The 23,118-nt window shown below is 37.5% G+C and overlaps 1 protein-coding gene across 1 annotated transcript in view; it reads left to right on the forward strand.

Moving 5' to 3' along the window:
• The window catches only part of CD2AP (CD2 associated protein), a 114,451-nt gene that overhangs the window by 31,062 nt on the left and 60,271 nt on the right, over window positions 1–23,118 (forward strand). The window contains exon 3 of the mRNA XM_081093990.1: window positions 7,292–7,445. Coding sequence (XP_080950116.1) covers window positions 7,292–7,445 — 154 coding nt within the window. The remainder of the gene's footprint in view (window positions 1–7,291; window positions 7,446–23,118) is intronic.

Genomic DNA, 23,118 nt, shown 5'->3' on the forward strand with positions numbered 1-23,118 from the left:
ACAGGTTCAGAGAAACCTGGTCTCTTTGGCTTATGTTACCTCCTTTCCTCCACTTTTCACAATACTTTTATCTATTTTTAAAAATAAGTAGTATCTAGAGTTTTTAACTGTACTTAATGGGAGGAATAGGGGAAAATATATCTATCTTTCTGTAAGGGGAAAGCAAGATGATGATGCGTTTAAGTAGAGATTGTAATGCACATCCTTAACAGTCTAAAATCTCACAATCTAGAAGAGTTTCTTCTTTTGGAAGTGGTGTAGGAATAGTTTTTTCTTAAGCCATTGTTATAAAGTGCTAAGAAAAATGAATATTAGTTATTATTAGCACAAGAATAGATTAGCATTCAGTAAAAAGGTAATAAGCATAGTTGATACCTTTATTTTCTTTTATGACTTCTGAAGATTAAGATAACACATGAAAATAGGTAATAGTGCAGTTGACTAGTTATAGGCATTTAATAAATGTTAGTGAACTCTGCTCATTGAGTTTCATATATGGTAGAGTACATAGTCTGATGACCTGAGTGAATGAGTCAGAGGAAGTTGGGGAGGGAAGGGGTTGGGCACCAATGTAGAAGGCACATTTGGTAGTTTCACAAGTATTGAAGTACAGGAGGTTATGGGGAAAGCAGAGAAATATCAGTGAAATGAGATATCAAAAGAGGTTAGCAGAAACATTAGTTGTATTTAAAGAGTGTTAGGACAGTAGTTTTGGGTTGGGGATACCAGCTTCCAAGCAGCTTTCTTGTGGGCTTTATACTGATCTTGGAGGTGCTACAGGTTTTTATAGGATCGGTTACTGTTATGGTGATTTTACTTTAGTGTTTTAAAAAAGAAGTGGATATGTTTACAGAAGATGTCTCAGGTGTTGGTAAGTGTATTATTATATTTTAAAATTTTAAATGAAAGTTTGATCTCCTTTGAAGAATCCTTGGAACTTTATAAAGTATTTTAGGCTTTTTGATATAATAAGAAACAAAGAAACAAAAGCTGACAAGTAAATAAAAATCATTTGGATGTGTTTTGACCTAAATTTCTAGCAGGCTTTTTTTTTCACATTTAGGAAAAAGATTTAAATTATCGAATCTGCTTTTTTTAGATTAAAAAAAAATAGGCAGTTTGACAACTTATGTTGCATTTTAAAATTTCATTTTATTTCTAGATTATATAGGTTACAAATATATTTAAAAACCTTTTAAAAGACTTCTTTAAAAATACTAAGTAGCAAAATGGGGAATAAGATGACCTGATGTACATGGCTACTTTGGAAAGGGTCTTCGAGATTTTTTTGTTTTTTAAATATAACTTCTTTTTCTGGAAGAGTGCTGATATTGTGTTTAAATCTTACCATATTCCACTGTTTCAACAAGAGAAATTACTATTTGAGTGAAGGAATTGACAATTTTACTTTCTTTTTTAAATCCCTTACTTTGTGAAAACTATTAATTTGCTTAGATAAACCTCAGTGATTTTGTTGAGCAGTAGGAGATTTGGTAGCTTTAATAAAATAGTTCAGAAAGCTAGCTTTAAATCAGGAGAAGAAGACTGATTTATTTTCGTAAATCGGAAACACAGGAGAGGAGAAAACAACTCTGTAGATAACAGAATATTAAATAGAAGACAACTTTTATTTGCTTATTGGGAATTACAATAAAAATAGCAGATATAATGCAAAAGTTATATATAGTTATTCATGTTACCTCATAGTACATTTTCTTGTACATATTGTAAAACATTAACTATACACACTGATTAGAGCAGTTTGTTTTGTGACTTGGGTTACTTTTGATAATATTTTGAATTCCATATAGACTATATTTACTGAGTTAGAGAAATAGTTTAATACAGGTAATGTTAGAAAAGAGGTACAAGGATTTAGATTTTGTAATGTGTGCTCACACACCTAAGATATTTCTAAATGCTCTAAAACAATTTGACTTACAGTGATATTATTTGTGGGCACACCAAGTTTTTTTTAATTAAAAATAAGTAATACATGCTGAAACAAAATTCAAGTAGTATAGCAGCATTTAATGGGAAAAATACATTTCTTTTCTTAAAACCCTCCTTCAAAAACCTCCTTTTACATTTAGGAATTTGGTAGATATTTTATAGACTGTTTTCTATAGAAACTCTTTTAAACTGAATTATTTGTACCCTCATCCCCTTTATCTCCTATTTTTCACACCATAAATTTCAAGTTGAGACATTGTGATATCAATCATGTTAGTGTTTACCTGGGACTTACCTGGAAAGTTAAAATCTAATTTTTTCCCTTAAGCAGTTAATATATTTTGTTTCTGCAAAAGTATTTCAAGTTGTAATGATTTAAACCAGGAAAGTTTGATTGCCAGAACGTGGGCTTCTGGGATATCTCTTGGTTTTGCTTTTTATTAGGTCAGTATTCCTCATTGCCTGCTTGTCACTGTCATCTGTGGCCTCAAGGGAGTCTAGGAGGCTTGAGAGAAGGATCTCCATGTAGGCTTGGTGTCTTTTGAGTCATAGACTAACCCTCATCCCCTGTTGTTCTTATTCTAAAACTCCTTTATCCTAGCGCTAAAAACACAAATAGCATTTTTTAAAAATTAATAAAACTAGTATGAAAAGTGTGACCATTATAAATTATTGCGGTATTTCTAGTTCATTTAGATCAGTGTGGTATGTCTGAAAGAATATGGGTAGAAGAGTTCTTCATAGTGTTTTTTTCTAATCTACTTCACTTGGCTGTCATTAGCATTCTTGTGATAGGAAAAGGAAAGGAGTAGGATGCCAATAAATGTACATAAATCCTCCCACCCCTATTCCTACTCTTCCCTTTTACAGGTGGGGGAGGGACAGTTGAAATAGGGAGGCCCTTTGTCCAAGTTGAAGAGACAGTGGTTACATGGAGAATAGTTTATTTGGGGAAGGAGAAAAATAAGTTTAGAAACTTTCAAAATGGCCATCCTACATTATCTTTTTACTGTTTTCCTTGATGATTCTGATATGCTAGCATTCAGCGATACATACAGATTTCATAATAAGATTTTTAAGAATGGGGTTAATTATCTTGTTAGCTAGAACAGCATATGGTACCAAATAAACATTTAATCTTATTTTTATTTTTATTTTTCTTAATAATGTCACTTTTCCATACCTTCTGATTTATGCTTCTGTAAAGATGGAGGTTACATTCAGGATTTCCAACACTTTTTGCAAATCCTGAATGTAAACTTTAAAATAATTATGTGTATTCCTTAATTTTAATTAACATAAACAGATCTGTAACTCTGTTTAGGAATTTGGTGATTAGATATTCTCTCTTTCATTTAAGAAAAAAGAAGCTCTTACCTGGTTTTTATTCTTTTCGACCTTTGATTTTATGATATGGAACTTAAGTGATTTCTATTTTCAAATCCTGATCATGGCACTGGCCATGATCAGATAACCAAATTATTGTATAGATAAATTACAACATGAAGGAGAGGTTGTGAATTTTGTTGATAATCTTTCAAGTTACCTGGTTTTGCTTAGTGCAATCAGAGCTAAGTATCTTGGATTACCTTAATAGGTGAAGAATAACTATATGCTCTCCAATCTTTTTAGCTTCCTCATTTGCTTATATTTCTCATCTTCCTTTACTTTTACTTTTTACTTCCTTTAATTGTTACTTTTTATTCCTTATGAAATAAAATCAATCAATATAATACATTCTTATCTATTTGGAAATTATCCCTATTGTGTATTTTTTCTTGGTCAATTTTGGATTGAAAAATTGGATTACTTATTATGTAGGAGGCTTTCCTCATTTGTGGAATGAGATTCAGAGTTTTTCTGTGTTTGCTTTGTCAAGACATGATACTCTGAGTGAGGACTCCTTTTTTTTTTTTTTTTTTTTTTTTGTTACTGGATCTCCTGAAGTCATTTTCAAAATCAGGAAAAAAGTGAAGTTGGTAGACAATGGATGCTACGGGATTAATATGTATTTTATTTACTGGCTAATTAAGTAGAAAGCAGTAAAGGAAATCAGGAAAAAAGTGAAGTTGGTAGACAATGGATGCTACGGGATTAATATGTATTTTATTTACTGGCTAATTAAGTAGAAAGCAGTAAAGGGAGAAGAAGAAACACTGGAAGCCTTACTAATAAAAAAGTACTCAATAAAATTGCTGTTGAAGATGATAGCCAAAGAGTAATTTGGGGGCACTATGTATCTAGGAACTAGAAAAGAGAGTTAGGTTAGTAGGTTGCTGAGAGAGGAGGAGGAAGAGAGAAAGGGAAGGAGGGAGAGAGAGAAAGTAAGTAAGTGCCTGGCGGTAGATAGTATCAGTAGGAGGTGGAGGGGGAGCCCAGTGTAAACTTTATTTGTAATTTTGCTTATAGCCTGGAGGTCACTTGGTACTTGTGATATCTTAGTTGGTACTTTGTATTTGGAACCTGAGTTTTCCCTGTGTAGGGTAGACTGTATATATATTCTAGCTTACTTCTCCCTTTCATTTTATATCTTTTGCCCTTAGATTTATTATATCTAGTATTCATGGATGTGATTATGGTTCAAAGAATTTTGAAGGTCCTTAAAATGTTTCTAAATCTTGAGCAATATGTTGTAAATTAATTTTATAGAAATGGGAAACATTGTCTCGAATATATTTATTCACATAATTTTTATTTAAAAATAACATAAATATCCAAAGTTATTTAACTAGTATACAGGATAATGCCAGAATTCGTACCCAAGTCATCTGTCTCCTGATCCTGTACTTTTATTTATTTATTTTTACATACATTTATTGATTTCAGAGAGGAAAGGAGAGGGAGAGAGATAGAAACATCAAGGATGAGAGAGAATCATTAATCAGCTGCCTCCTGCACACCCCCTACTGGGGATTGAGCCCACAACCTGGGCATGCGCCCTTAATCAGAATAAACCCGGGACCCTTCAGTCTGCAGACTGGTGCTCTATCGACTGAGCCAAACGGGCTAGGATCTGATACTGTACTTAATATTAAGTTAAACTAGCTTTACTTTCTTAGAAGAACAAGATTTGAATATCAAGCTAAGTTCTTGGTCTTTTGTACTAAAAAGCAACAGTAGCTCTCAGAGGTACGACTTTTATTTGTTTAAAACCTTGTTAGCTCAGGAGAATCCTAAATGAATAGGTTTGGCATGTTGAGTTTGTAAAGTACCAGTTTTCACATAGATTTTATGTTTGAAAAATACTTAGTGCAGTCTGAAAACTGTAAGGTTTTCAAATGTTGAAATGTCATGTATTATTAATAGTAAATTGAAGTATTTTTCCTTAATTGCATTACCATAAAAATGAAGCAAGTGTCTATATTATAAAGTATTTTGTCTTCTGTAATTTGTACTTTAACAATTTTTCACAATTCTCCACCAACTTTAACAGTTTTCCCGAAATGAAAAACTTATTCTGATTGAAAGACGATATTCATTGTTTTAAAAAAACACAAAGCAAGCATCAAACACTTTTGTATAGTACAAAGGAGTCAAAATCACCTGAAATCCTACTAGTTAGACAGTAACAACTGGTTAACATTGTGGTAGACACAAACACCTAGAGACAGAAATTCTTTGTTAACTTTGTATGTGAAAAATGTCTTTGGGTTTGTGATTCACTTTTTTTAATGCTTAATTGTAATGAACAGAAACTGTTAATTTTAATATTAAATGTGTGAGATTAGGAGTCCAGTTTCATTCCCTACACCCTAAATAGGGAACATTAGTTTTACAAGTACTATGTATTTTAAGAATCTATTTTTTCTCTTACTTTTTGTCTCTTATAAATCAAGTTTGTTTGTTTATGGACTTTTATTTTGTTTCATTTATCACTATGTCTGTTTTTATGCCAGTACTGTACTAATTTATAGTGTCACATAGTTTTTCTGTATATCATAGTAAAAAAGAGGAATTCCCCTCACTTTCTTTTCCCTGAAGTGTTCTGGCTATTCTTGACCTTTTGTTCTTCTATACAAATTTAGAACCTGTTTATTAAATTGCTCTCCTAAATCTGTGAGATATTTTTGAAATTGCATTGCATCAACAGTTTTAGGAAGATTTGATATCTTTGTGATACTGAGTTTTTAAAATCACTGAACATGGCATAACTTCCCTTTTCTCTTATACTTCTTTTCGTGAAGGTTTGCATATCTTCTCTTAGCCTCCAACTTAGAACATGGTTCATTAAACTATGACCCATTGGCCAAATCTGAATGCCACCTGTTCTTGTAGTTCATGAGCCGAGAATGCTCGCTAAGAATTTTATAAATGGGGGAGGGGAGAACCAAAGGAAGCATGACATTTAGTGACATGTGAAATTATATAAAATTGAAATTTTATTACTCATAAATAAAATTTTGTTGGTGCATAGTTATATTCATTCATTTAAGTATGTGGCTGTGTCTGCACTTCAAATAGCAGAGTCTATTGTTTCAACAGAGATTGAATGACCCACAAATCTAAAATATTTTATTATTTGATCCTTTATAGAAAAAATTTGTCCACCCCTGACTTAGAATTATTGTTTGTCATTGTTTGTCTACGTATTTCAGGGTGCCATGTGTATGTTGGGTGTAGGTGGTGTTTCAGCTTCCTTTTCTTTACCTATATCTCCAATTCTGATAAGACCTAAACTCATAGTGAGCCACTGTTACCAAAGTGCGTTGCATTCTTTAAATTTGTGTGGGCAGAGAAAAAGTTGGAAAACTTTTGATATCATGTTTCATATAATAGCTAGAGGCCTGGTGCACGAAATTTATGCATGGGGTTGTGGGGGTTCCCCTTAGCCTGGCCTGCACCCTCTCACTATCTGGAACCACTGGCTCCTAACCACTCGCCTGCCTGCCTAATCTCCCCTAACCACTCTGCCTGCCTGTCTATCTGATTGCCCCTAACCACTCTGCCTGCCTGATCGCCCCTAACCACTTGCCTGCCTGCCTCACCACCCCTAACTGCTCGTCTGCCTGCCTGATCACCCCTAATCACTCTGCCTGCCTGTGTGATCACCCCTAACCACTCTGCCAGCCTGTCTGATTGCCCCTAACCACTTGTCTACCTGCCTGACGGCTCCTAACTGCTCACCTGCCTGCCTGATCGCCCCTAACCGCCTATTCCTCAGCCCCTGCCACAGCGGCTTCGTCTGGAATGATGTCTGGAAGGTCTTTTGGCTGTCCAGTCTAATTAGCATATTACACTTTTATTATTATAGATCACTGTACCTGTGCTTTGGCATTTTACAATAGAGAATTTAATAAAATAACTTAATTTTCCTATTTCCTGATTTTCCCTTTTATAGGAAATTAAGAGAGAAACAGAATCCAAGGATGACAATTTGCCCATCAGACGGGAAAGGCATGGGAATGTAGCAAGTCTTGTACAACGAATAAGCACCTATGGACTTCCAGCTGGAGGAATTCAGCCACATCCACCAACTAAAAACATTAAAAAAAGTATGTAAATAATTTCTTTACTTTTAATAAATTGAGTCAAAATAGAAGGATGTCTTGTAGCTGTTTATAAATTACGTTATGAAAAATTAGCTCAATCTTTTGCAGTTGAGGGCAGAAACTTCCCACTTACTCTCATGTTACCAGTTACTGGCCCATGTAGTCAATTCTTTATATGAGTTGCTGACAACTATGTGTGGGAATGGTTTTCTTATTACTGTTTAAGGCTCTGTTGACTTGTTAACACTTCATTTTTAGCAATTTTATTTATTTTTTAATTAAATCTTTATTGTTTAGATTATTAGAGTTGTTCCTCTTTTTCCCCCCCATAGCTCCCCTCCACCCGGTTCCCACCCCACCCTCCGCCCTCACCCCTCCCCACTCTCCTCATCCATAGGTGCACGATTATTGCCCAGTCACTTCCCGCATCCCCCACACCCCTTCCCCCCCCCAAGAATACTCAGTCCACTCCCTTTCTATGCTCCTGATTCTATTATATTCACCAGTTTATTCTGTTCATCAAATTATTTATTCACTTGATTTTTAGATTCACTTGTTGATAGATGTGTATTTGTTGTTCATAATTTGTATCTTTACCTTTTTCTTCTTCCTCTTCTTAAAGGATACCTTTCAGCATTTCATATAATACTGGTTTGGTGGTGATGAACTCCTTTAGCTTTTTCTTATCAGTGAAGCTCTTTATCTGACCTTCAATTCTGAATGATAGCTTTGCTGGGTAAAGTAATCTTGGCTATAGGATCTTGGTATTGAACACTTTGAATATTTCTTGCCACTCCCTTCTGGCCTGCATAGTTTCTATTAAGAAATCAGCTGACAGTTGTATGGGTACTCCCTTGTAGGTAATTTACTTTTTTTCTTTTGCTGCTTTTAAGATTCTCTCTTTGTCTTTTGCTCTTTGCATTTTAATTATGTTGTGTCTTGGTGTGGTCCTCTTTGGATTCCTTTTGTTTGGGGTTCTCTGTGCTTCCTGGACTTGTAAGTCTATTTCTTTCACCAGGTAGGGGAAGTTTTCTGTCATTATTTCTTCAAAGAGGTTTTCAGTATCTTGCTCTCTCTCTTCTGGCACCCCCATAATTCGGATGTTGGTACGCTTGAAGTCCCAGAGGCTCCTTACACTATCTTCATATTTTTTGATTCTTTTTTCTTTTTGTTTTTCTGGTTGGGTGTTTTTTGCTTCTTCATATTTCAAATATTTGTCTTGATTCTTGTGATCCTCTAGTCTGCTGTTGGAACTCTGCATAATATCCTTTATTTCAGTCAGTGTATGCTTAATTTCTAGTTGGTCCTTTTTCATAACCTCAAGGGTCTCACTAGATTTCTTGAGGGTCTCACTGAATTTATGGGCAGTTTCTAGAAAATTCTTGAAAAACTTTAGAAGTGTGGTTTTGAACTCTATATCCAGTAGTTTGCTTTCCTCCATTTCTGTCATTTGTGACCTGTTTCTTTGTCTCCGCATTTTTTATGCTTCCCTGTGTTGATAGAGTGGCTTTCTGTGCTAGGTGTCATATAAGGCCCAGTGGCTCAGCCTCCCCAATTACCTGAGGTGGACACTCTTGGTGCACCCCTTTGTGGGCTTTGTGCACAGTCTTGTTGTAGTTAAGCCTTGATTGTTGTAGGTATCACTGGAAGGAATTGACTGCCAGGCCAATTGGCTGTGAGAATCAGCTGTGTCTGCAGTGGGAGAACTTCTGTGCTGAAGACACCCTTCTGGGGCAAGACTTGCTTCAGTGGGGCTTTGGTGCTCACTGAGTCTGCCCCCTGAGTGTGTCCCTTATGGATCTGAGGAGTTGTAATCTGGATGGTCCCACTCTGACCTCTGGGTACACTGGCTCTTGGATCTCTAAGGAGGTGCTAATTTAGCCTCTGCCTGAGGCTACCCAGCCGGAGCTATGGAGAGATCTGCAGATTCCTCTTCTTTGTTTGGGGTTTGGAGGTGCCCAGATGAGGCCCAGCTGTGAAGCAGTGCTAGCTGCTGTGGGGCCTTGGGCCTTCTTTTGGAAGTTCTGGGTCTCTCTGACCCAGCTGCAGTTTGTTAGGTAATTTTCGGATTGCAAAGGGCCAGGCCTTTCATATGCAAAAGCCTCTGTGCACAGCTTGGGTGGGGTGGGGTCTTAGGGGATCAATAGGGCAGAGCAAGCAACAATGGCTGATCCTTAGCCCTGCCCTAAGAGTCCCCAGGTCTCAATGTTCCTCAGTTATTGCTGCCAACACCTCTGAGAGAAAGCCGCCCTCGAGTTCCGATTGATGCCAGACAGTCCAGTTTCTCCCCGTATGAGTCTGGGTCCCCAGACACTCACCCGGAACTGGAGTTCAGAGCAGTTGGGAGCTTGAGACTCCCTCCCGTTCCACGTGCGTGCACCTCCGTACCTCTGCACTTTACTTCCGCAGCTCCTCTGAGTCTCAGTGTGCTTTTCTCTTTCCTTCTAGTTGTAGAATTTCCACTCAGCCAGCCTTCCTGTGCTTCTGGATGATTTCCGTTTTGTCTTTTAGTTGTATTTTTGAAATAGTTGTTCGAGGCAGCAAACTCCGGTGTTTACCTATGCTGCCATCTTGGTTTTTTGGATATCGATAGTATGATTCTTTAGTGGTTAGACGTCTGAACATAAACATTCAGTTTTCCAAGGTGACTGCCCCAAGAGAGTGCCTTTTAAATATTTGGCACTCTGCAAATATGTTAGAAGAACAGTTTAGCATAGAGGAACAGCACCACATTTGAAATCAGACATGAGTTGGGGTCTGTCTTATTATCTTAGATCATTTAAACCAGAAGTGGGGAACCTTTTTTCTGCCATGGGCCATTTGGATATTTATAATATCATTTGCAGGCCATACAAAATTATCAACTTAAAAATTAGCCTGCTGTATTTGGTCAAACATTTAATTAACTCACCCCTAATGCCTTGGCAGGGCCAGACCAAGTGATTTCTCCGGCCTTAAACAGCCCACGGGCCAGACGTTTCCCAACCTGAAACTCTTCAGTTTTATTTTGTTGCTGGTGAGAAAGTGTTAGAAAAAATGGATAATATTGCTGTTCTCAAAGAGCTTGACATCTTGAGAAAGATTGTACCAGAAAGTATTAAACATGTACAAAGAAGTGCAACATTTATGGGAGCAGATAGCATTTTAACATAGTAAATTCTGAAGCTCCTTGAGAGATTGATTACTAATTACTTTGTTCAGTTTACTTTAATAGGTAGTAAGTTAGTGTTCAACCACATTTATCTTAAATTAGTGTATTTGATATGTGGTCTTCAAATCTCTTGCAGTACCAAGTACTCTACTGTAAACAAATCTTATTTACATGCATTTCACAAATGTAAGAAAAATGTAGGACTTTTATAGTCTTCTTATATTTCAACCTGTTACTTTCTGTGCTACTGTCTGAAGGTTGGGGGAAACCTGTACTTTCTGGGTTATATTACCCTTTGATTACTTTCATAAAATAAAATCAGATTTTCATAAAAATGCAACAAATTTTATGACACTGAGACAGATCAGTAAAAGCATTCTATGTGTCCTTTGTATCCCAGTAAATGCAACGTACAAACCATATTTAGATATTACCTGTAGTCTTTACATGCACTGGCTGAAGATGGACAGTTTCAGTAGTTTTAATTGTCCTGAATTTTGAAATTCCATTTGTTTTGAGATTGGGAACAATTAACAGTGTGTCCACATCCTACAGGTGAAGCTCTATGTAGACTTTCTGTGCAACAGGAGAATTTTTAGGCCCACAGAAGGACTATTTATGACTTCTGCTTACTCTAAAATTCACTTACCTCTTTTTTTTTAGCTTTACTGAGCTATAAAGAGATAGGTTTCTTCTTAAGTGAAGGCTAGACAAAGGGCTTAAAGGTTATGAGTATTTTATTTTGTCTCCTAATAGATAAAGACACACTAAATTTTATCTTCCTCATATGGGATGTAATTCCTTTTTTTTTTTTTTTTTTTTTGTAAGGAAAAAAAAAATATGTCACTGGTGCCAGGAAGCTTAGGTTTTTTTCCTAAGGATCTTCTATAACTAGTTTTTTAGTTCCTGTGCCAGAAGGACTAAATTGGTCATTTGGTGCTAGCTAACATTTAAAACAGGATGCAGGTTGTTTTTGCTTTCAGATTACTTTTCCAGGAAAAGCAAGCTTATGTGTTTTTTTTTTAATCTGATTTTTTTTGGTTATTGTTAGTTTGCATCATATCCTGCAATCACAAAATAGACTAGTTTTAAAAAGTGGTCCATTGCAGTCTATATATATAAAAGCCTAAGCAACTATTACAGCGGAATCAAACCTGAGACTGCAGTTCACAGGCCAACATTCTATACACTGAGTCAAACTGGCCAGGGCTGATAATACATTTTTCATGGTCTGCTGTGTGGAAGATGTTTGTGAAAGGCTTAGAATAGTAGTGGTACATAAAATACATGAAATATGTCTCTGCCTTTGTTGTACCTCCTTTATTCTCTTGTTAATAGTTTTATTTATAAATTATTAATTTAAAAAACTTTTTTGGCATTGTAGATCTGAAAAGCTATGTGGAAATTACTTGTGATAAGAAAATACTCATTACTACTTTCGGATAATATTATGCAATGTAAAATAAGCCAGTTAAAGAAAGAAAGGTATTATATGATTTCACTTATATGTAGAATCTAATGAACAAAATAAACCAAGAAAGTGGAGACAGACCCATGTATACAAAGAACAGACTGGCAGCTCTCAGAGGGGAGTTGTTGGGCTGGGTGAGAAGGACGAAGGGATTAAGCAAAACAAATAAAAAGAAAGACTCATGGACAAAGACAACAGTATAGAGATTGCCAGAGGGAATTTGAGGAGAAGGGAGGCAAGAGAGGGTGAAGGGGGAATAAATGATGATGAAAGGAAACTTGACTTGGCATGGTAAATACACACAACAGTATACAAATTAATGTATTGTAGAATTGTATACCTGAAACCTATGTAATTTCACCAACCAGTGTCACCCCAATAAATTCAATTTAAAAAAGAGAGCCCTGGCTGGTTAGCTCATTTGCTTATAGTGTCGTCCCAGTATGCCAAGATTGCTGGTTTGATCCCTGGTCATGGTACATATAAGAATCTGCCAGTGGGAATTCCAAGATGGCAGCAGATTAAGTGGAAGCTACACATCCCCCCCACCCCCCTGGACCAAACTGGAATTAAAACTAAAATATAGAAAAACCATCCTGAATTACCAGTTGAAGCCTAGCTGGGAAGAACCCTTATAACCAAAGATGGAAAGTGGAGACCGCATAAAGACTGGTAGGAAGGACAGGGGAGTTTGAGGGCTGGCCGGGCTTCAATAGACAGCAGCTGAAGTTCCAGTGGAATATCTCAACTGCAGGGTGTTGGGAGGGGGGTCCCCATTGAGAACCCTGGGGTCTAAACCCCAAGCTGGGCCCCGAACACCGGAACTGAGAAATGTGCCCACATAACATCTGGCTGTGAAAAGCAGTGGGGTTTCTATCTGCCAGGGAGAGATGGCTAGAATTGCGGGCACCCACTTAAAGGGCCAATGTACAAAATTTTGTGTGCAGCCACTCACCTTGGGCTCTAGAAGAGGGATGGTAGAGTGGACTAGAGCTGTGTAAGGAGAATTTAGGGTTGGTGGCTCTGGGAATAGAACTCAGAAGCCAGCCACCTAACATTCCTGTGCTGAGTCATTCCCCCATACTGTAGAGGAAATCTCTCTCAGGCAGACCTTTACCATCCAGGCAGCTTTTGCCTGGTGGGAAAGCAGTTGCCCTACCCTGTTGGAAAACCTTTTATCCCACCCTGTAGAGTGTATGCCATGCTGTGGTCTATAGCCAGAGGCTCATGAAAAGGCTGAGAATAACAGTCAGATTGCAGGCAGAGGTGGATCTCTGAATGCTTTGAGTCTTTGCCTGATCTTCTAGGAAAAGCAGATCTTAGTCCACATCTTGGTCCTTTCCAAAGGCACCCAGCTCCAACAGAGGGAGACAGAAGCTGTGGATTGCTGATACCTCCAAACAGGGTACTCTGGGCTAGTCACAAGCAGCGTCTGATGTTGTCCTGCACCAGAGATCCTCCAAAAATAGGTAGTTGTAGCAGATGTACCTAATACATAGAAATAAACCCAAACATTAGCCAAAATGGGGAGACAAAAAAAAAACCCAAATGAAAAAAGAGAAATCTCCAGAAGAAGAGCTAATGAAATAGGGATAAGCAATTTATCAAATAGAGAGTCTAGAGCAGTGATGGCGAACCTATGACACGCGTGTCAGAGGTGACACGCGAACTCATTTTTTTGGTTGATTTTTCTTTGTTAAATGGCAGTTAAATACATAAAGTAAGTATCAAAAATATAAGTCTTTGTTTTACTGTGGTTGCAAATATCAAAAAATTTCTTCTATATGTGACACAGCACCAGAGTTAAGTTAGGATTTTTCAAAATGCTGACACACTGAGCTCAAAAGGTTCACCATCACTGGTCTAGAGCAATGATGATAAGGATGCTTAACAGCATGAGAAAAGGTATAGAAATTATGAAAAATGACCAGTCGGAAATAAAGAATGACATAACAGAAATAAAGAATATATAGGAAGGAATAAACAGCAGATTAGAGGAAGCTGAGGTTCAGATCAACAAATTAGAAGAGAGGGTAGAAAAAAAGTCACTGAGTCAGAGAACCAAAAAAGAAAAAACAATTTAAAAACAGGAGGACAGCTTAAGGGAGCTGTGAGACAACATAAAACATAACATCATAGGAGTACCAGAAGGAGAAGAAAGTGAGCAAGGAATAGAGAACCTGTTTAAAGAAAAAATGGCAGAAAACTTCCCTAACCTGGTGAAGGGAAAAGTCATACTAGGTCAGGAGGCACAGAGAGTCCCAAGCAAGAAAAACCCAAACAGGCCCATGCCCTGACATATCATAATTAAAAATACCAAAAATTAAAGACAAAAAGTGAATCTTAAAGGTAGCAAGAGAAAAGCAATTTGTTACCTACAAAGGAACTCTCATAAGGCTGTCAGCTGATTTCTCATCAGAAACTCTACAGGCCAGAGGGAGTGGCATGAAGTATTCAAGGTGATAAAAAGCAAGGATCTGAAACCAAGGTTATTGTATTCAACAAGGCTATCAGTCAGAATAGAAAGTGAAACAAAGAGCTTCCCAGACCAAAAAAAAGGCTAAAAGAGTTCAAACCAGTATTGCAAGAAATGCTAAAGGGACTGCTGTAATAATAAGAAATATATATAGAGAGAAACATAGGCATAAAGAATTAAAATGGCAATAAATAAGTACTATCTATATATATAACAGACTAATATGCTAAGTGTCTGACCGTCTGACCAGTTGCTATGATACCTGACCATGGACCTGGCACCCACAAAGCAACACTCAACTTCCCCCAAGTGGGGCACAGCCCCCACCACCACGCCGGAGCGACATGCCACCAAATTGCAGCCGACACTGCCAAGACCCCATGGCACAAAATGCGGCCCACAGCCCAGGCCAGCCCGGAAACGGTGGCTGTGGGCGCCGGGTAATGACGTCACATAGCAATGCCCGGCTTCCTCTCTCTAGTGACAACTAGCCTCCTTGCAGTTTCTTCAGCCCAGGAACATGACTTGCTTTATAGCCAGGTGCAAACATTTCACACTTCAACCAAATGTCTGTGAAGTGTTTTCCCGTGCCTCATCTCATTTGATTCTCACAGAAGCCCTAGAGTAAGTAGATAGGAGACTTGGTGGAATCCTATTTTCTTTTCGTTAGCTGGAAAGTGGAGATTTAGAAAGTTTAGAAACTTGACCCGACTGAAAAGAAGTAAGAAATGGTGGACTTTGAAAATGACTTCAGGTTTTCTCACTGCACAGAATATAGTCAAACACTGCTGCAGTTAAATATTTTACCCTTTATTTTCCCTGTGTAATCTACAATAATAATCTGCTTTGTGTTGATATTTACTGCCATGTTGCTGACAATTACCTGAAAGAGAAGTTGGGGTGCTTCACTGGGCTGGAAAAAGTTTAGCTACATCAGAAAGCAAGTCTAATTTAGCAAGTTTATTCTATATATATATATATATATATATATATATATATATATATATATATATAAAAAGCTAAGTTGACTTGCGCATGCACAATACATATAAAGCTTTCACTCACACCAATTGCATGCGTGTGTTTCAATCTGTCATTCTCAATTGTTAATTTGGTTGCCACTTCTATTATAGAGAGAGGACGAATAATGATATTAAAATATTTCTTCTAATTAGTTTCAGTGTGCACGAATTTGTGCACTGGGCCTCTAGTCAATAATAATCTTACATGTAAATGTATTAAATGCTCCAATCAAAAGACATAGAGTAGTTGACTGGATACAAAAACATGTCCCAATTATATGCTGTCAACAAGAGACTCATCTCAGAACAACAGAACAAAAGACCCACACAGGATGAGAGTGAAAGGATGGAAAAAATTGTGCCATGCAAATGGAAACCAAAAAAAAGCTGGGGTAGTAATACTCGTATCTGACAAAACAGACTACTTCAAAATGAAGGGCATCATAAGAGACAATAATGGTCACTATATAATAGTAAAGGGGTTGATCCAAGGGAATATAACCCTGGTACATATGTGCACCCAAAATAAGAACATCTAAATATATTAAAAATAAACCTCTGGAGGACTTTAAGGGAGAGATTCACAGCAATACAGTCATAGTAGGGGACTTTTATCACCCCACTGACTTCACTGGATAGATCTTCCAGACAAAGCATCAATAAGGAAACAGTGACTTTAAATGACATACTAAATCAGATGGATGTAATTGACATTTAGAGAACATTTCATCCCAAATCTGCAGAATAAACATTCTTCTCAAGTGCTCAAGGGACATTTTCAAAGATAGACCACATGTTAGGACCCAAAAAAAGTCTCTAGAAGTTTAGAAGAATTGAAATTATATCAGGCATCTTCTCAGATCACAGTGGCATAAAATTAGAAATCAACTAAAGTAAAAACCGTCAAAAACATTCAAACAAATGGAGGCTAAATAGCATGTTATTAAACAATGAATGGGTTACCAGTGAGATCAAGAAAGAAATCAAAAAGTTCCTAGAAACAAATGAAAATGAAGACACAACCCAAAAATCTCTGACACACAGTAAAAGCAGTCCCAAGAGGCAAGTTCATAGCACTACAGGCCTACCTCAAAAAACAAGAAAAATTAATAATAAACTATTTAACCCTACAACTTAAAGAATTAGAAAGAGAATACGAAAAACACAGAGGTAAGTGGAAGGAAGTAAATAGTAACACCAGAGTGGAAATAAATAACACTGAGACTAAACAAGAACAATACAAAAGATCAATGGTTCTTTCAAAAGATAAACAAAATTGATGAACCTTTAGCCATACTCATCAAGAAACTAAGAGGGGGCCCAAATAAATCAAATAAAAGAGGTGAAGTAACAACTGACATCACAGAAATCGTAAGAAAATCCTATGTACAACTACCAACAAATTGGGCAACATGGGCGAAATGGAGAAATTCCAAGAAAAATACAATCTTCCAAAACTGAATCAGGAAGAAGCAGAAAGCCTGAATAGGCCAATAATAAGTGATGAAAGTGAAGCAGTAATAAAAAACAACAACAACAAAAAAAAACTTGTAGATTTTGGAGAACCAAGATGGCGGCATAGGTTAACGCCGGAGTTTGCTGCTTTGAACAACTACTTCAAAAGTGAAACTAAAAGACGGAACGGACATCACCCAAAACCACTGGAACGCTGGCTGAGTGGAAGTCCTACAACTAGGAGGAAAGAGAAACGCATACGGACACTCAGAGGAGGCGCAGTGCTGAAGTCAAATTCTGAGGTGCGGAGTGCGTGGAGCGGGCTGGCGGCGGAGGGCGCGGTTGGCGTTTTCAATCGGGAGGGAGTCGCAGACTCTGAGCTCCAGATCCGGGCAAGTCTTTAGGGACCCAGACTCAAACGGGAGAAGCGGGACTGCCTGGCTTCGGTCAGAGCGAGTGCAGCTTTCTCTCCGAGCTTTGCAGCGGGTGCTGGGACTCAGAGAGGCAGAGCCCCTGGGGACAGGACTGAGAGCCGCCATAACTGCTCTCTCCGGCCCACCCTGTTGATCCTGTGCTACCTGCCCCGCCCAAGCCCTGCACACAGGCATTTGCCGGATAGCCTCAGGCAAACGCCAGATTAGCACCTCCCTAGAAGGCAGAAGTTCTCTCACTGCTGACACAGCTGATTCTCATAGCCACTTGGCCTGGAGGTCAAACCCTCCCTGGAATTAGCTACAACAATCAAGGTTTAACTATAAGACCACGAACAAAGACCACTAGGGGGTGCACCAAGGAAGCATAACAAAATGCGGAGACAAAGAAATAGGACAAAATTGTCAATGGAAGATCTAGAGTTCAGAACCACACTTTTAAGGTCTCTCAAGAACTGTTTAGAAGCCGCCGATAAACTTAATGAGATCTACAAGAAAACTAATGAGACCCTCGATGTTATATTGGGGAACCAACTAGAAATTAAGCATACACTGACTGAAATAAAGAATATTATACAGACTCCCGACAGCAGAACAGAGGAGCGCAAGAATCAAGTCAATGATTTGAAATGCGAGGAAGCAAAAAACACCCAACCAGAAAAGCAAAATGAAAAAAGAATCCAAAAATGCGAGGATAGTGTAAGGAGCCTCTGGGACAGCTTCAGGCGTACCAACATCAGAATTATAGGGGTGCCAGAAGATAAGAGAGAGCAAGATATTGAAAACCTATTTGAAGAAATAATGACAGAAAACTTCCCTCACCTGGTGAAAGAAATGGACTTACAGGTCCAAGAAGCGTGGAGAACCCCAAACAAAAGGAATCCAAAGAGGACCACACCAAGACACATCATCATTAAAATGCCAAGAGCAAAAGACAAAGAGAGAATCTTAAAAACAGCAAGAGAAAGAAACTCAGTTACCTACAAGGGAATACCAATACGACTGTCAGCTGATTTCTCAACAGAAACTTTGCAGGCCAGAAGGGAGTGGCAAGAAATATTCAAAGTGATGAATAGCAAGAACCTACAACCAAGATTACTTTATCCAGCAAAGCTATCATTCAGAATTGAAGATCAGATAAAGAGCTTCACAGATAAGGAAAAGCTAAAGGAGTTCATCACCACCAAACCAGTATTATATGAAATGCTGAAAGGTATCCTTTAAGAAGAGCAAGAGGAAGAAAAAGGTAAAGATACAAATTATGAACAACAAATATGCATCTATCAACAAGTGAATCTAAGAATTAAGTGAATAAATAATCCGATGAACAGAATGAACTGGTGATTATAATAGAATCAGGGACATAAAAAGGGAATGGACTGACTATTCTTGGGGGGGAAAGGGGTGTGGGAGATGCGGGAAGAGACTGGACAAAAATCGTGCACCTATGGATGAGGACAGTGGGTGGGGAGTGAGGGCGGATGGTGGGGCCGGAACTGGGAGGAGGGGAGTTATGGGGGGAAAAAAGAGGAACAAATGTAATAATCTGAACAATAAAGATTTAATTAAAAAAAATATTAAAAAATAAAAAAAATAATAATAAAAAAATAAAAAAAACTTGTAGCAAAAAAAACCCCTAGTCCGGATGGCTTCATAGGGGAATTTTACCAAACATTCAAAGAACTAATACCTATCCTCCTCAAATTATTCTAAAAAATCCAAGTGAAGGAAGCTCCTTTTATGAGGCCACATTATCCTAATTCCAAAACCAGATAAAGACACTACAAAGAAAGAATTATAGGCCAGTATCCCTGATAAATATACCGGTAGATGCTAAAATCCTGAACAAAACGTTAGCAAATTGGATCCAGCAAATATTGAAAAGATCATACACCATGACCCAGTGGGATTTATTCTACAGATGTAAGCTGGTACAATATTTGCAAATCAATAAATGTGATACATCACATAAACAACTTGAAAGACAAATCACATGATCATATCAATAGATGCAGAAAAAGCATTCAACAAAATCCAACACCCATTTTTGATAAAAGCTCTCAGCAAAGTGGGAATAGAGGGATCATACCTCAGTATAATAAAAGCCATATATGGCAAACTTACAGCCAACATCATACTCAATAGGCAAAAACTAAAATTTCTCCTAAGAGCAGGAACAAGACAATAATGTCTGCTTTCACCACGCTTACTAAACATGGTCCTGAAAGGTCCTGGCCACAGTGATCAGACAAGAAAATGTAAAAAGTATCTAAATTGAAAAGCGGGAAGTAAAACTGTCATTATTCACAGATGACATAAAAACCCTAAAGATTCCACCAAAAAACTATATTTAATAAATGAATTTAGCAATGTTTCAGGATATAAAATTTCCCCCCCAGAAATTGATGCCATTTTTATACACTAATAATATACTCAGAATAAAAACTAAAACAAACCAAAAAAAAAGAGTCCAATTTACCATTGCAACAACAACAACAAAAAGATTTTTAGGAATAAACTTAACCAAGTAGGTAAAATACCTCTATTTGGAAAATTACAGGATGTTGGAAAAGGGATAGAGGAAGATACAAACTAATGGACAAATTACTGTGTTCTTGGATTGGTAGAATTAACATGATTAAAATGTCCGTACTACTCAAAGCAATCTATAGATTCAATGCAATTCTGATTAATACCAACAGCATATTTCACAGATCAAGAACAAATATTCCAAAAATTTATCTGAAACTGAAAAAGACCCCCAGTAGCCTCTAAAATTTTGAGAAAGAAGAGCAAAGTTGGAGGGAATCACAATACCAGATACCAAGTAATACTACAAAACCACTGTAATCAAAAAAGCCTGGTATTGGCCCAAGAAAAAGCATATAGATTAGTGGAGCAGAACAGAGAACCCAGAAATTGACCCTAGCTATTATGCTCAATTAGTATTTGACAAAGGAAACGAGAGCACACAACGAAGTAAAGATAATCTCTTAAATAAATGGTGCTGGGAAAATTGGACAGCTACATGCAAAAAAAGAAAAGTAAAAAAGGAAAGAAAGAAACTAGACCACCAACTTACACCATACACAACAATAAGCTCAAAATGGAAGAAAGAGTTAAATGTTCGTCATGAAATCATAAAAATCCTAGAAGGAACCATGGGCAGGAAAATTTCAGAAATCTATTGCAGCGCTATGTTTGCCAATACATCTCCTAGGGCAGTGATGGCGAACCTATGACACATGTGTCAGAGGTGACACGTGAACTCACTTTTTTGGTTGATTTTTCTTCGTTAAATGACATTTAAATATATAAAATAAATATCAAAAATATAAGTCTTGCCGAACCGGTTTGGCTCAGTGGATAGAGCGTCGGCCTGCGGACTGAAGGGTCCCAGGTTCGATTCCGGTCAAGGGCATGTACCTTGGTTGCGGGCACATACCCACTGGGGGGTGTGCAGGAGGCAGCTGATCGATCTCTCTCATCGATGTTTCTAACTCTCTATCCCTCTCCCTTCTTCTCTGTGGAAAATCAATAATATATATATATGTATATATATATATATATATATATATATATATATATATATATATATATATAATAAGTCTTTGTTTTACTATGGTTGCAAATATCAAAAAATTTCTGTATGTGACACAGCACCAGAATTAAGTTAGGGATTTTCAAAATGCTGACACGCCGAGCTCAAAAGGTTCGCCATCACTGTCCTAGGGCAAGGGAAACTAAGAGGAAATAAATTGTACTACATCCAAAATGAAAAGCTTCTGCACTACAAAAGAAACCATCAACAAAATGAAAAGGGAGTCCTAGCTTGTTTGGCTCATGGAGAGAGCGTCAGCCTGAGTACTGAAGGGTCAAACAGTTGAATTAAAAAATGGGCAAAGGACCTAAATAGACACAGATAGATGACCAAGAAACATTTTTAAAAAATGCTCTAAGTTACTAATCATCAGAGATGCAAATTAAAACAACAACAGAGTATCACCTTACATGTGTTAGAATGGCTACCATCAACAAATGATGTGTCATTAGCCACCAAGGCTAAGATCACCCACATTCTCATATTCCCAATTACTATCTACAAATATGGAAGTTGGACAGTGAAAAAGGCGGATAGAAAATTAAATCAATTCTTTAGAAATATGATACTGCAGGAGAGTTGTATGGTACCCGGAACCACCAGAAAGATGAAATGTGGATCCTAGAGCAAATTAAGCCTGAAACATAGCTGGGGTCAAAAATGACAAAACTGACGCTGCACTATTTTGGGCACATCATGAGGAGGCAGTTACTTCAGCTCTGACATTCTGTGGATCTATGAAATTAACACAGGATGTTTGAAAAAGATATAGGGAGATATAAATAAGTGGAAGATTATACTGTGTTCATGGATTGGTAGAATAAACACCACTAAAATGTCCATACTGCCCAAAGCAATCTATAGATTCAGTGCAATCCCTCTTAAAATACCAATAGCATATTTCACAGATCTAGAACAAATACTCCAAACATTTATGTGGAATCAAAAGTCTCTGAATAGCCACAGTGATCTTGAGAAAGAAGAACCAAGTTGGAGGGATCACAATACCACTTAAATTATCCTACAAAGCCACTGTATTCTAAACAGCCTGCTATTAGCACAAGAACAGTCATATACATCAATGGAACAGAACAGAACCTAGAAATCAATCCAAGTCATTATGCTCAATTAATATTTGACAAAGGAGGCAAGAGCATACAATGGAGTAAAGACAATCTCATCAATAAATGGTGCTTTTATCCAGGTACATGCATAAAAATGAAACTAGACCACCAACTTACACCATACACAAGAATAAACTCAAAAGACTTAAATGTAAGTTGTGAAACCATAAAAATGTAGAAGAAACTGTAGGCAGTCAAATCTCAGACATCTCTCGTTGCAGAATTTTTACTGTAAACTCTAGGCTCGTTATAAAAGTAAGGTCAGTTTAAAAATGATTTTTGTTGTTGTTATCCTCACCTGATGATATTTTTTCCTTATTTTTTAGAAAGAGTGGAAGGGAGGGGGAGATACAGAGAAACATCAGTGTGAGAGAGACACATCAATTGGTTGCCTCCCATATGGGCCAGGGATCAATCCTGCAACCAAGCTATGTGCTCTTGACTGGAATCAAACCCATGAACCTTCAGTCCCCAGGCTGACGCTCTAACCATTGATCAAACCAGCCAGGGCTAAAAATGTATTGTCATAAAAAGAACTAGTGTTATTCCTTTAGGAAGGGGTAAACTATTATTGAAATGTAACTGTTTCTTTTTCTTTTTTAAAAATATTCTTTATTGTTTAAAGCAGTGGTTCTCAACCTTCCTAACACCGCGACCCTTTAATACAGTTCCTCATGTTGTGGTGACCCCCAATTTCATTGTTACAAATTGAACATAATTAAAGCATAGTGATTAATCACAAAACAGTATGTAATTATATATGTGTTTTCCGATGGTTTTAGGCGACCCCTGTGAAACGGTCGTTTGACCCCCAAAGGGGTTGCAATCCACAGGTTGAGAACCGCTGGTTTAATGTATTACATAAGTCTCCTTTTTCCCCTATTGACCTCTCCCTGGTCGTCCCCAGCCCCCAACACATGCTCTCTCCCCCCTACTGTCTGTGTC

This window comes from Myotis nattereri (assembly GCF_964212035.1).
Source record: "Myotis nattereri genome assembly, chromosome: 6".
NCBI classification, from domain to species: Eukaryota; Metazoa; Chordata; class Mammalia; order Chiroptera; family Vespertilionidae; genus Myotis; species Myotis nattereri.